At 42.3% G+C, this 13,054-nt stretch overlaps 1 protein-coding gene across 1 annotated transcript in view; it reads left to right on the top strand.

Moving 5' to 3' along the window:
• NSMCE2 (NSE2 SUMO ligase component of SMC5/6 complex) overlaps nt 1–13,054 on the top strand; it is a 254,036-nt gene that overhangs the window by 231,107 nt on the left and 9,875 nt on the right. Inside the window, exons 5-6 of the mRNA XM_087706690.1 lie at nt 8,363–8,466; nt 10,048–10,154. Of these exons, the coding sequence (XP_087562816.1) occupies nt 8,363–8,466; nt 10,048–10,154 (211 nt within the window). The remainder of the gene's footprint in view (nt 1–8,362; nt 8,467–10,047; nt 10,155–13,054) is intronic.

Below are 13,054 nucleotides of genomic sequence, written 5' to 3'. Positions count from 1 at the left end.
GCCAAAAACTAGGTATGGCCATACCTGCCAGTTGGTCTTCGCAGGCATCAGAGTGGCGAAAGAGGCCTGAAAACAGCCTGGAAAATGCCCCCAAAACAGTCCAAAATAGGTATTCGTGTGTCGGCCAGTTGGTTTTCTGGTCCTCCAGCACGCGCGCATGCACGCATGTTCCGGTTTGGGCGCTCAGTGCCGAAAAGGTTCACCATCACCGGCTTAGATGCTTTGATACACCGCCACTCATAGATGACATCCCCAATGAACACGATACCCTGTTAAGAATATCTAAGTTATTGGCTGTTGCCATGTTTTTATGGCAGTGCAATCAAGAATGAATGTTCTAATTGAAGGTTCTGCTTTTGTAAGTTAGCTTCTAAAAGTGAAGTCTAGCAAATTTACCAAAGTTACAAATAACAAGTAGGTTCTCCTGTTTCTCAACAATACCAGGGTTAGTTGTCCGCGGGGCAAGGAAGCGGATCGACTTTATTGCTTTTAGGTTGATCCTTAATTATTAAGGCAAGCAGGAATTTGGCTGTTCACAATCCCAGAGATTAGAAGCTTTGTGTGGTGTGTGCATCAATGCATAGAAGGGAGGATCTGTGATGTAAATCATTTCTGTGTAATCTCCAAGTTAGTTTGACCCAGGTGAGCAGCATTGTTCAAACAGTGTAATTAATTTGAGAACAGATATAAAACTATAGGAAATAGCACGGGGATGTAATACAGTACATATACTTCTGTAGAAACTAGAATTTTTTTTAAAAGGCTCTTGAATGCAGGAATACACAACAGAGTTCCCAACAACACTAACAATTGGTTGCATGACACATTCTTTGGGGTGACACTGACTTAGATTTTATCCTGTCTGTGTGCTCTATAAGTGAATTGTTGTTTTATCTGAGCCAGCTGCAGTGCGTGCGAAGAGAACTGTTTTAACGCGTAGCTTTTTATGTTTATAAACCCTACTCTTCGTAGGCTTATTTACATAAGCAGAAAATCAGAAAGCAATGGCAATAAAGAATGAGCTCCTAAGCAAAAAAATAAAATAAAATAAATAAATTATTTTAATCATTTAATCATAAGAGCCGAGGTGGTGCAGTGGTTAGGGTGCAGCACTGCAGGCCACTTCAGCTGACTGTTATCTGCAGTTCAGCAGTTCTAATCTCACTGGCTCAAGGTTGACTCAGCCTTCCATCCTTCCGAGGTGGGTGAAATGAGGACCCAGACTGTGGGGGCGATATGCTGACTCTGTAAACCGCTTAGAGAGGCCTGAAAGCCCTATGAAGCGGTATATAAGTCTAACTGCTATTGCTATTGCTATCATTAGAAGATACTATAAATATAAGTGAGGATGCTTATTTCTCTTACATAACCAAAATGATATTTTAAACTAGCTAGAGCCATTTATATGTGTACTGATTATATATTAAGGGAGGCTAGATTGAAAAATGAACAAATGATGGGGCTGATGCAGGGGGTGAAATGCTATCGGTTTGGACAGGTTTGCCCGGACCTGTAGTAAAAAATGCTACCGATTTCGGTGAACTGGTAGCTCCGACGATCAGCTGTGCCACGTGATTAGAAATTGCATTGCACAGCTGATCGTCAGAACTATCAGTTCGCCTAAATCGGTAGCAATTTTTTATGTTCCGATGATCAGCTGTGTGACAATCAGCTGTGCCGCCCGATTTATATTCGCTAGAAAGCAGGAAATCCTGCTTTCCCCCCACCCTTGCTGTTCTACTTACCTTTGCAGACTCAGAAAAGGGTTCTTAATCCTCCTTTTTCAACGCTGCGCGGTGTTTGCTTCAGTGAAGCGAACCGGTAGCAGACTTCAAAGCATTTCACCCCTGGGCTGATGTCTCTGTTCCGATAGGTCAAAATGCAAAAGGATCTGGGAAACTGTGATAATGAAAGTCAAGGAGCGTAGAGAAAAATGGAAGTAAGGTAAAATAGAAAAAACAAGCGAATGACCAACAGATAACAATCAGCCTTAAAACGAAGACACTGAAGTGATGGGCAGCTTCTGCCCTTTTGAAATGATTGTCAAAAGTGCGGTCAAGAAATAGGCTGCAGGCTAACATTTAGTAGGTTAGCAATGAAGGCTTTGGGAAAGAGAGACCTGCCAAAATCAGAACTGTGCTGGCAATGGCTTTCTCGGTAACCCTCTATGGAAGCAAAAGTTGGGCTCTGAAGAAGCTTTTGAACTTTTGGGCTGAAGAAGAAATCTTGAGAAAGCAGTGGACAGCCAAGAACACAAATGGATCCTATCAAAATCCAATCTAGGCTTTCACTCAAAGCACCAATGGCCAGGCTCAAATTTTCATATTTTGGACATATTGTGTGATAACCCAGCTCTCTAAATACATAATGCGATGGAAGAGAAAAGGACTATTAAACAGCAATGTAGATGGAATCCATTACCAAAAGAGTGGGGCCTTGTGGGGAGACCTCAAGGGTCAGATTAGGAATAAATCATCTGGAGACGGTCTGGCTATGTTGAAACTGAACTCGATGGCACATCATGAGTCAGGGCCATTTAGAGTGGAAGGTGCCACACTCCTCACAATCAAGCAGTGTTTTATTGCCACCGTTGTTAAGTGTATCACTACAATTGTTAAGTTAGAGTCATGGTTGTTAAGTGAGTCTGGCTTCCCTCTGACATTGCTTGTCGGAAAGTTGCAAAAGGTGATCACATGACCCCCGGGGACATCCATCATAAATACATGCCAGTTGCCAACCATCTGAATTTTGAGTACGGGGATGTTGCAATGGCCATGTGAAAAACAGCCATAAGTTAGTTTTTTCAGTTCTGTTGTAACTTCAAACAGTCACTCAATGGATGGTTGTAAGTCAAGGAGTAGCTGTATTTCTTTCTGATTATACCCAATCCACGTTTTTCAAGCCACTGACGTTAGGACACTGATAACAGACTTGAAAAGACAGTGCCAAGAACCAACCCTCAATCTTAGTATAAAGCAAATAACTAATGATAACTGATAATGTGACCTTGAGGTACAAGATGTATTAAGAGCTTCCAAAAGTGTACTTCCTTAAAGCCCTGCATGAAAAGACCTATTCAAGGATTGTTTTAAATTGCTATTGAATGAAGGACTCATTTGATTTCTTAGCAGACAGAAAGATCTATAAAGATAAGGGCTTGATTAACGCGGTTAATGAATCCCACAAAATGGTCTTATTGTTTCAAATTCCGACTGTTAAAAATGATCTTGCCTTGGAAAATAGAGTAACTGGTCCCAGCTCAGTGGAAACAGGCAAATGAAAATGTTTAAACACTAATTTTATAGGTATATTCATAAAACATAGCAAAGAATGAAAAGAATACAACTGAAATTTATGGGAGGCTGAGACATTCCAACTTCTTGTTCTATTTTACTGTTGTTATGATATGAACTCAACATGTTCCATTATGTCACCTTTTTACTCTAATATAATTAGGCTGGGGAATTCTGGGAGTTGAAGTCCACAAGTCTTAAAGTTCCCAAGTTTGGACACCTCCTGCTCTAGAGCTAAGCTTCTGTTGAGTAAGCCAGAATTGGCTATCTTCCCATTATTGAGCTTAGTTATAAACCATCACTTGTCAATCAGCATGCCCGGATGGATTCACATGACAGACTAAGCCGAAACCAAACAACCCATCCGATAGTCCAACACCCTCTGTGAAGGTTCAGGACACGTGAACTCAAATTCTCCTCCTTTTTTGTTTTCATTGGAGAAGAGGTAGAATCCCTTGGACGTTGGCACCCTGAGCATACCTTGGATTCTCTTTCGGCATTACAGGTTTGTCCTTGACTTACGACAGTTCATTTAGTGACCATTCGAAGTTGCAACGGCACTGAAAGGAGTGACCCGTGACCATTTTTCACACTTACGATCTTTACAGCAACCCCCCTCCATGATCACATGATCAAAACTCAGCTGCGTGGCAACTGGTTCATATTTATGACGGTTGCGATTGTCCCGGGATTTGTGATCTTCTGACCAAGTGAAGTCAATGGGGAAGCCACTGAACAACTGTGTTGCTAATTTAACAGCTGCAGGGGATGATTAGGAGACTGAAGACTAAAACATATGAAGAACGGTTGCAGGAACTGGGCATGGCTGGTCTAGTGAAGAGAAGGACCGAGGGAGACAGGATAGCAGTGTTCCAATATTTGAGGGGCTGCCACAGAGAGGATGGGGTCAAGCTATTTTCCAAGGTATCTGAAGGCCAGACAAGGAATAATGGATGGAAACTGACCAAGGAGAGATTCAACCTAGAAATAAGGAGGAATTTTCTGATAGTGAGAACAATCAACCCATGGAACAGAAGTTGCCTTCGGAAGTTGTGGGAACTTCATCACTGGAGGCTTTTAGGAAGAGACTGGACTGCCATTTGTCAGAAATGCTGAAGGGTCTCCTGCTTGGACAGGGGTGGGACTAGATGACCTACAAAGTCCCTTCCAACTCTGTTAATCTGTAATCTGATTCACTTAAAAATTGTGGCAAAAATAAGGTTTTAAAATGGGGCAAAACGCACTTAACAACTGTCTCACTTAGCAGCAGAAATTTTGGGCTCAATTGTGGTTGTAAGTCGAGGATGACCTGTATTGGCTGTTTGAATGCAGTCTTTGTTCAAACTTAGGTAGCCTAGCCAGCCTTTAGCTGTCTTATTTCTGAAATATTTTGGTCTGGTGGCTTTTTTTTAAAAAAAAGGATAGAAACAGATTTCATTTGGCACAAAAAACGAACGGTATTACATAACAGCCACGATGCTCTTCCATTCTATTCCACCAGCTACATCCCTCTCCCCACATACAGGCATCCCACCAATCCCTGCAGAGAAAGGAAGTTGTGTTCTGCAGATCCAATTTTTGTTTGTTGTGCTGCCTTGACAGATGGAAGGAGTTAAGCTGGCACAACAAAGCATGGCACTACGTAGAAATAGCTTGATTCATCCACGGCATGAATCATCCCAGCTTTTCAACCCCCATTGCAAGACAAAAATTCATCCGAGAAGGCTGGCAGTGAAACTACGATCTTGGTAGCCATGGAGGTAAACACTGGAGTTGGGTTTTGCCAGCCTTCATTCAAAGTTGTCTCACATATACACCCTCCCTCTGGCATTGTCCACCCTTGCAACAGAAAAAACTATACTCAGAGAGGGACCTTTACCATTTTTCTTACAAATCCAATTTTTCATCTACAGCATGTCTATCCTGAGTTTTGGGGATATATTAAGGATGTAAAAAATCTCTGTGTGTGTGTGTGTCTGTCTGTCTCTGTCTCCCTCTCCCTCTCCCTCTCTCTCTCTCTCCCTCTCCCTCTCCTCTCTCTCTCCCTCCCTCCCTCCCTCCCCCCCCCTCTCTCTCTCTCTCTCACATACACACACACCAGAGGTGGGTTCCTACCAGTTCGGTAGAACCAGTTCATCAAATCTACTGAACCGGTTAGAAGAGGTTCCACCAGTGGACTCAGAAAGCAGGCCACACCTACAGAAGGGGTTCCACATTTTTTTGAAACCCACCGCTGATACACACACGCACACACACACACAGACTCACACATAGACTCACACAGAGAAAGAGAAAGAGAAAGAAAGGAAGAAATAAATAAAGGAAGAAAGAAAAAAAGAAAGAAAAGTGAGAGAGATGAAAGGAAAAAAGGAAAAAGGGACAGAAAGACAAAAGGAAGGAAGAGAGAGAGAGAGAGAGAGAGAGAGAGAGAGAGAGAGAACCAACATGGCTGGCAAGCCACTCCCACCAGGTCACATGGCCATCAAGCCACTCCCACAAAGGAGGCCACACCCAGAGAGTAGGTTTGAAAAACTTTTGAAACCCACCATTGACACACACACACACACACACACACAAAAACACCTACTGGATTGTTGTGCATAGAGATATGTAATATATTGTAGGTCACTAGCCTACATTCTATATAGGTTTTTTTATTGCAGTTTGTTGTAGTGTGAAATACAAATAGAAACAAAGATCATATATACCAAATGATGTATTAAAATAAGCTGAAACTTCAGGGCAAGGTGCATGAAACATCAGCTTATATGGGAAATGCTCTGTTGACATTCCACAGCCATGAAACACATGTGGGATATTTGTCCACCTACCCTTATTAACAGTAGCAATAAAGTTGGATGGGAATATGTTGTACTTTTGAAAGTCAAGCCAGAAAAATAGATGGTTAAAGCAGCCAGTTATTGTGGTAATGAAACAGAAAGTCCCTCTCCCCCTCCGCCCCGCCACCTCTCTCTCCCTCTCCCCCCTCCCTCTTTTTCCATCCAACTACAGTTAGTCCTTGATTTACAACCATAACGGCGCTCAAAATTGTTCAGCAAGGCAGTTGTTAAGGGAGTTTTCCCCTTGTGACTTTCTTGGCCACAGGTGCTAAGTGCATCACTGCAGTTCTTCAGTGAGTCATGCAGTCCTTAAGAGAATCTGCCCCCCCCCCAATTGATTTTGCTTGTCAGAGGTTTCAAATGGTGATCACATGATCCCGGGCAATGCCTCTGCCATAAATATATCCCAGTTACCAAGCTCTTAAATTTTGGATCACATGGTCATGGGGATGCTACAATGGCTGTAAGTTTGAAAACCAGTCATAAGTCACTTTTTTCGGTGCTCTTGTAACTTTGAACGATCACTAAACAGGTGGTTGTAAATCAAGGGCTACGTATATTAGACTTAAGATATACAGCCTTAATAGTTACACATAGACAGTGCAAAAGAAGGCTCTTCTATTTGTCTATTGCTGCCAAGAATGGCACTGTAAAGTCATGTATAAGTCTAATGGAACTCGTAGAGGTGATGGATATAGCAATAGCACAGAGTTATATACCACTTCACAGTGCTTTAAAGCTCTCTCTAAGCAGTTTACAGAATCTGAATATTGCCCCCAACAATCTGGGTCCTCATTTTACCCACCTCGGAAGGATAAATACGCCCACCTAATATTTCCAACCACAATTTTGGAGGGCTTTACCAATAGCAATAGCACTTAGACTTCTGTACTGCTTCATAATGCTTTACTGCATTCTCTAAGCAGTTTACAAAGTAAGGATATTGCCCCCAATAATCTGTAAATTAGCACTTCTGAATAACAGTGGGATAGAATCCCTTGTTCAAGGGAGTTTTAAGGGGGAATGCCTATGTATGTCACTGAAATTGAAAATAATGCTGGCTAAATGATTGCCCAACTGATGCAGAGAAGCTTTTGAATTTAGTAAGCCATTGTTTACTGTGGATGTGGATACGTACATCTTATTTTAGTTTTCTTGCAAATTGATGTTGCTGCATAAGAAAGCTTGAGAGGTGGATTTGGACTATCTCTGCTTTTTTCAAAAAATATAATTCAGCTTTAACATGGCAAAGAAGAAAGTGGGAGATCAGTTGCATTGCCACAAGTTTGGTGTCTATAGGCAAGAGTTTATAGGCTACAAATAATTATCAATAGCATTTACATAAACCTCTCTAAGGAGTTTATAGAGTCAGCATATTATTCCCAGCAATCTGGGTCCTCATTTTACCAACCTCAGAAGAAGGGAAAGTTGAGTCAGTCTTGAGCCCGTTGGGATCAAACTTCTGGCAGTGGACAGAGTTAGCCTGCAAAGTGTATTTTAACCTCTTCGTTAAGGTGATTGGAGGAAGGGGCGGGGAGAGATTATCTAGCTAGCTATAGATTTGAGAACTACTTGTGGTTTCCAGTTCAAGTACTACTAACCAGACCTATCCTTGCCATATGTCCCAGCAACCATAGGTTTTTTTTAAGCCTTATTTATTTCTTATTTATTTATGTATTCACATTTCTGAAATGCCCATCTCCCTCAAAGAGGAGATTTGCATCCACACTTAAATGTATAATTTTCATGCTTGGGCCTCCTCCGGGTGCCGTCGGCTGGGCAATGCCGGCTGGCGACCCCTTGGGGGAGGGCCTTCTCTAGCTGCTCCGGCCCTGTGGAACGATCTACCCGTAGAGATCCGGACCCTTTCCACTCTCTCGGCCTTCCGAAAAGCCACTAAAACCTGGCTGTTCCAGCAGGCCTGGGGCTGTTGAACAAGGTCCAGCCCCATCTAGACGGAATGTATGGTGTATTGTTTTTTAAAATTGTATCTTTTTATTTTTAACTTTTAACTTTTATCTTGTTTCTGTAAGCCGCCCAGAGTCCTACGGGATTGGGTGGCATACAAATTTATTAAATTACTAATTACTAAATTGCTTGCTACCCAGAGTGACTTGTCGAGATGGATGGCTATAGAAATCAAATGAATGAATGAATGACCAAAACAGATTCATCCAGAAAGTGAAGAAGCAGGACTGAATGTCATTTCCCTCTTCTCTCACGCTGCAGTTGGGATCCAGCCGGACGCAGAAGAAGGACCAGCCCTTGAGCAACTCGATGAGGATCTTGCAGTGACTCAAAGTCAGAGGAAATTTATTTGCCCCATCACACAGGTAGGCCCTACATCTAGGTAGCCGAGAGGAAAGAATGATAACTAGCAATAGGAGAGAATGTTTGTAGCTGAGGGTTGATCTGCGAGGTCCTTGCTGCTCTTTCAGCCTGGTTGTTTTTATTTTATTTATTTATTTAGCTTGCCACTCAAATACAAGATAACAGGAATAAGAATAAACATGAATAAGAACACAGGAAATGGGGACAAATGAATGGGGACAGTAGGACAGGGATGGTAGGCATGCTGGTGCGCTTATGCACCCCCTTACTGACCTCTTAGAAATGGGGTGAGGTCCACAGTAGACAGTTTAAGATTGAACATGTGGGGGTTTGAGGAAGTAACAGCGGAACCAGGTAGTGCATTCCAGGCGTTGACCTCTCTGTTGCTGAAGTCGTATTTTCTGCGACCGAGTTTGGTGCGGTTTACCTTGAATTTGTATCTATTGTGTGCTTGTGTATTATTGCGGTTGAAGCTGAAGTAGTCATTGACAGGTAGGACGTTGTAGCGGACAATTTTCTGTACTACGCCTAGGTCCGACTGTAGGCGGTGTAGTTCTAGGTTGTCCAAGCCCAAAATTTCAAGCAAATTTCTTGCAGACGTTTCATCACCAAACTAGGTAGCATCATTAGCGCTAGAAGAGAATGGGGAGACTAAACCTCACTCTCTTCTACAGCACCTATTGGGGTACCGAAATATCTCCAAGAAAACCAACCAACCACCAAGGACCCCACAGTGATAGAGAAGACATAGCAGGTTCACAATTGCATTTTGCTCACCTTCCGCAATATGAAACCATATGCTGGAAGTTGCATGCATGTGTAGTGCGTCTGTTGCTTTAGTTGACGTTTATCAATAGTTTTGTCTCAAGCCTTCAATGAAATTGTTAAAGTGGAGTGTTACTTTTTCTGTACCGAAAGCCTTTCAAGTGTGAAATGGTTGCAGACTGATTTTCTTCTCCAACAATCCCACCAGTTTGTGCAATGCAATTTGGACACAAAAACTGATGTGGGTTGAAAACCGAAAGGGATACAATGCCTAATGGACAATTGAACAGAGAACATTATGGTCTGGTGCGATCCACTTTCTTTGCTTGCTGTCTACCTTATTTATCTAAAAAATATATTTCTGGTGGCCCACTAATATTTTGCAAGACAAAAGTGAGCCTACTTGTCTTATGCAATCTTGAACATACAACATTTTTTTAAGAATGTGAAAAAGATGCCTTGTTAGTTGGGACTTGGGTTCTACCACCCTTGCAGGAATCCTATTCTTTTTAAAGTATTTACATTTTATTTTCCCTCGCTTCTTTTAACCCTTGATTCAGCAGTCCTTTTATTTGTCCTATCTTCCCTTTGAGCAAATACCTGCCTATATTTCCATGTATGCTAGAAAATCAATTCCAAATTGCTTCATTTGCTGGAAGCCTTACATCACAGCAATAATAATGAACAACAGTAGTCGTAGTTGTCAATTAATGGGGTTTAATTTGTGGAGCTGCAACAATAATACAGAAGCCACCAGCAGACACTACTGAGTTGTTGATTTGAACAATTGCTTATGTGGCCCAATAACTTTATTGCAGGAAGAAATGAAGAAACCAGTTAGGAATAAAATCTGCGGACACACCTATGAGGAAGAAGCCATCTTGGAACACATCCGGCGCAGACAACAACATAAGAAGAAAGTCAAGTAAGCAGTTCTCAGCGTTGATGGAATGGGGGGGGGGGAGAGGGGAGGGAGAGAGAACAAGAACCTTATTCAACTTGCAAAAGTAATATTGCAAGAAATGTCCTTCAGGGTTCAGTTCCAAGTGGGGAAAAAGACAGGGGAAACATGGAGGCTGCTTGGAAAGATGGTTTAATGGTGGACAGGACCACCTGGTTTGAGGTCCTGAACAGAAAAGGGGATCACATGCTTCAAGATGCCGGGTGAAGAAGAAAAAAAAGAAAGAAAAGGGGCTTGCTGAGAGTTCCTGGGATTTTTATATTCTCTGTTCGGCCCCACCACTCTGTTTCCTATTCCTGTATAAGAAATGTATTCTGGTTGATTGACAGACTCCCAGGGCGGTGGGGTCTTAGCCAACACTGTACGTTGTGTGTCTTTTTGAGTCCCAAGTTGGTTGAGTTCCCAGATGCCATGTGGTGAGTTTCTGTAGAAGGCTAATCCTACCTTTGTTACGTAGACTAGCTAAGGCTTTTTTTTAATGGCCCATTAACAAAGGTGGGGGCTATTAAGAGTGAGTCTGTTTCCTGCCTAAAAACAGGTTTCTCCATTTCTTATCCAGAGAAATATAATATTCTGCCTTTTCAATATTTCCCGGGCTATTTCATTTTTATTTTTTTTTAGAAGAGGGGTGGGTGCTAACTTCCTACAGTAAAATGCAGATTGTGTGACTTTAGAAAATTCTGGCTTGGAAGCTAACCCAAGACTAGATGTGTATCTTACTCTCTCATAATAAGATGTGGATAGTTTTCACCATCACATTTTCTAACAAAAAATACCATGCAGAATGACACTGGAAGGATGCATTTGATAACATGTCTGTAACATGTATGTCGCTATTACGGAAATTGGAGTACAGATAGTCCTCAACTTATAACAGTCTGTTCAGTGATGGTTCAGAGTTACAAAGGCACTGAAAAAGGTGACTTATCATTGTTTTTTATACTTACACCCATTGCAGCAGCTCCGGGGGGGGGGGGGGGTGATCAAAATCCAGCTGCTTGGCAACCGACTCGCATTTATGACAGTTGCAGTGTCCCCGGGGTCATGTGATCCCGCTTTCCGAACTTCTGATCAGCAAGATCATCGGGGGAAACGCATTTGCCTAACAACCATGTTACTAATTTAACAACTGCAGCGATTGCCTTAACAACTGTGGCAAGGAACACAATAAAATGTGGCAAAACTCACTTAATAACTGTCTCGCTTGGCAACTGAAATAGCAATAGCACTTGGGCTTATATATGGCTTCACAGGGCTTTACAGCCCTCTCTAAGCAGTTTACAGAGTCAGCCTATCGCCCCCAACAATCCGGGTCCTCATTTTACCCACCTCGGAAGGCTGGAAGGCTGAATCAAACTTGAGCTGTGAGCAGAGTCAGCCTGCAATACTGCATTCTAACCACTGCGCCACCACAGCTCTTAATTTTGGTCTAATTACGTTTGTAAGTCGACGGCTGCCTATCCAGAGTCCCTATGTCTCTCTGATTGCGTCTCTTAATTATCCCCAGCTACCACAGTTGCTAGTAAGAACTGTTTATCTGACACATCTAGAGGAACTAAAATGGGAAAAGCCGCTTTCTACTGAGCTTACCTGTCTTGGATGTCTGATAACAGTAGTATAAATAATCAGATGCTAATTACTGTATGTCAGTTGGAGAAAGAAAGAACTCTTTCAAGTATTAGTCCTGAGGATATATTGCTAGCCATAAAGCAAAGCCATTTGGAATAGGGAATGAGGAATGCAGTACAGAAGCCTGCCATCCTTTCCCCTTAATTTTGTTTTCCATCCCAAAGTATGGCTTCTGTTATCTTAAAAAGCAGCTCGGGCAAGTTGGCAATATTATTTGGTACCTGGGAAGCTTATCATTGTCGCCATTCATTCATCCCTTCACCCACCTGCCTGTCCGTGGCAGGTGCTGCAGCATGTAATTTCTCTCTCCAGGTATAATTAACACCAAGTACAATATTAAGATGAGTCAAACAAGGATCCAGATGAAATATCTACACTGGAGAGTTATAACAGGCTCTGTTCTGACTGGTTTGCCAGATTGCCTTTGGCAACTTAAGCGCATAAAAGGGACTCAAATCGTTGGCCTGCCTTGTCCAGCCTTCTATTGTCAATTTACAGGTTAACCAGAAGCTTCCGAGAAGATATGGAAGTGATACAGTGGTGGGATTCAAACATTTTTTACTACAGGTTCTATGGGCGTGATATGGCTTGGTGGCTGTGGCAGGGGAAGGTTACTGTAAAATCCCCATTCCCTCCCGATCAGCTGGAACTCGGGAGGGAGAGAATAGATGGGGGGAGAGGCCAAGCAGAGGTGGTATTTACTGGTTCTCCAAACTACTCAAAATTTCCGCTACTGGTTCTCCAGAACTGGTCAGAACCTGCTGAATCCCACCTCTGAATTGATGGCCTTCCTCCATTATGGCTCCCCAGCAATTGGTTTCTAAGTCTACCCTGTGTTCACAGCCTACCGTGTGTTCAGGAAGTAGCAAATAGCCATCCTTTTGATTGTCCTTGAATTTGTATTGTCCTTTTTTTTTTACACCATTTGAATTGATGGCCAGTCTAATAAGCAGCAGTAAAAAGCTGAACTATAAGAAGGAACAGTCCTTGCTGAGCTGGCTTTTGCTTGTATCTAAATTTCTGGGGAAAATAACCTTTAAGCTAAATATTTAGGTCTGTGAGCAGCAGGACAACTTATCATCTAAGCTCTGACCTTGTTTTTAATTTCTTCTCAGCAGACTCAGATTTTATCTCACACGGTACAGAAACGTCCTTTTTATCTCCTTCCAATGGTTCCTTCCTCGATTTTTAATTTCAGAATGCACAAAAGCATCTGAGCTATTGTCTGAATTTGC

This window comes from Thamnophis sirtalis, unplaced genomic scaffold (assembly GCF_051295495.1).
Source record: "Thamnophis sirtalis isolate CommonGarterSnake01/CBP01778 unplaced genomic scaffold, rThaSir2_p1.2 scaffold_2, whole genome shotgun sequence".
In the NCBI taxonomy this organism is placed as follows: Eukaryota; Metazoa; Chordata; class Lepidosauria; order Squamata; family Natricidae; genus Thamnophis; species Thamnophis sirtalis.
The sequence above is the reverse complement of the archived record's forward strand: the minus strand, read 5'-3'. Positions and strand labels throughout refer to the sequence as shown.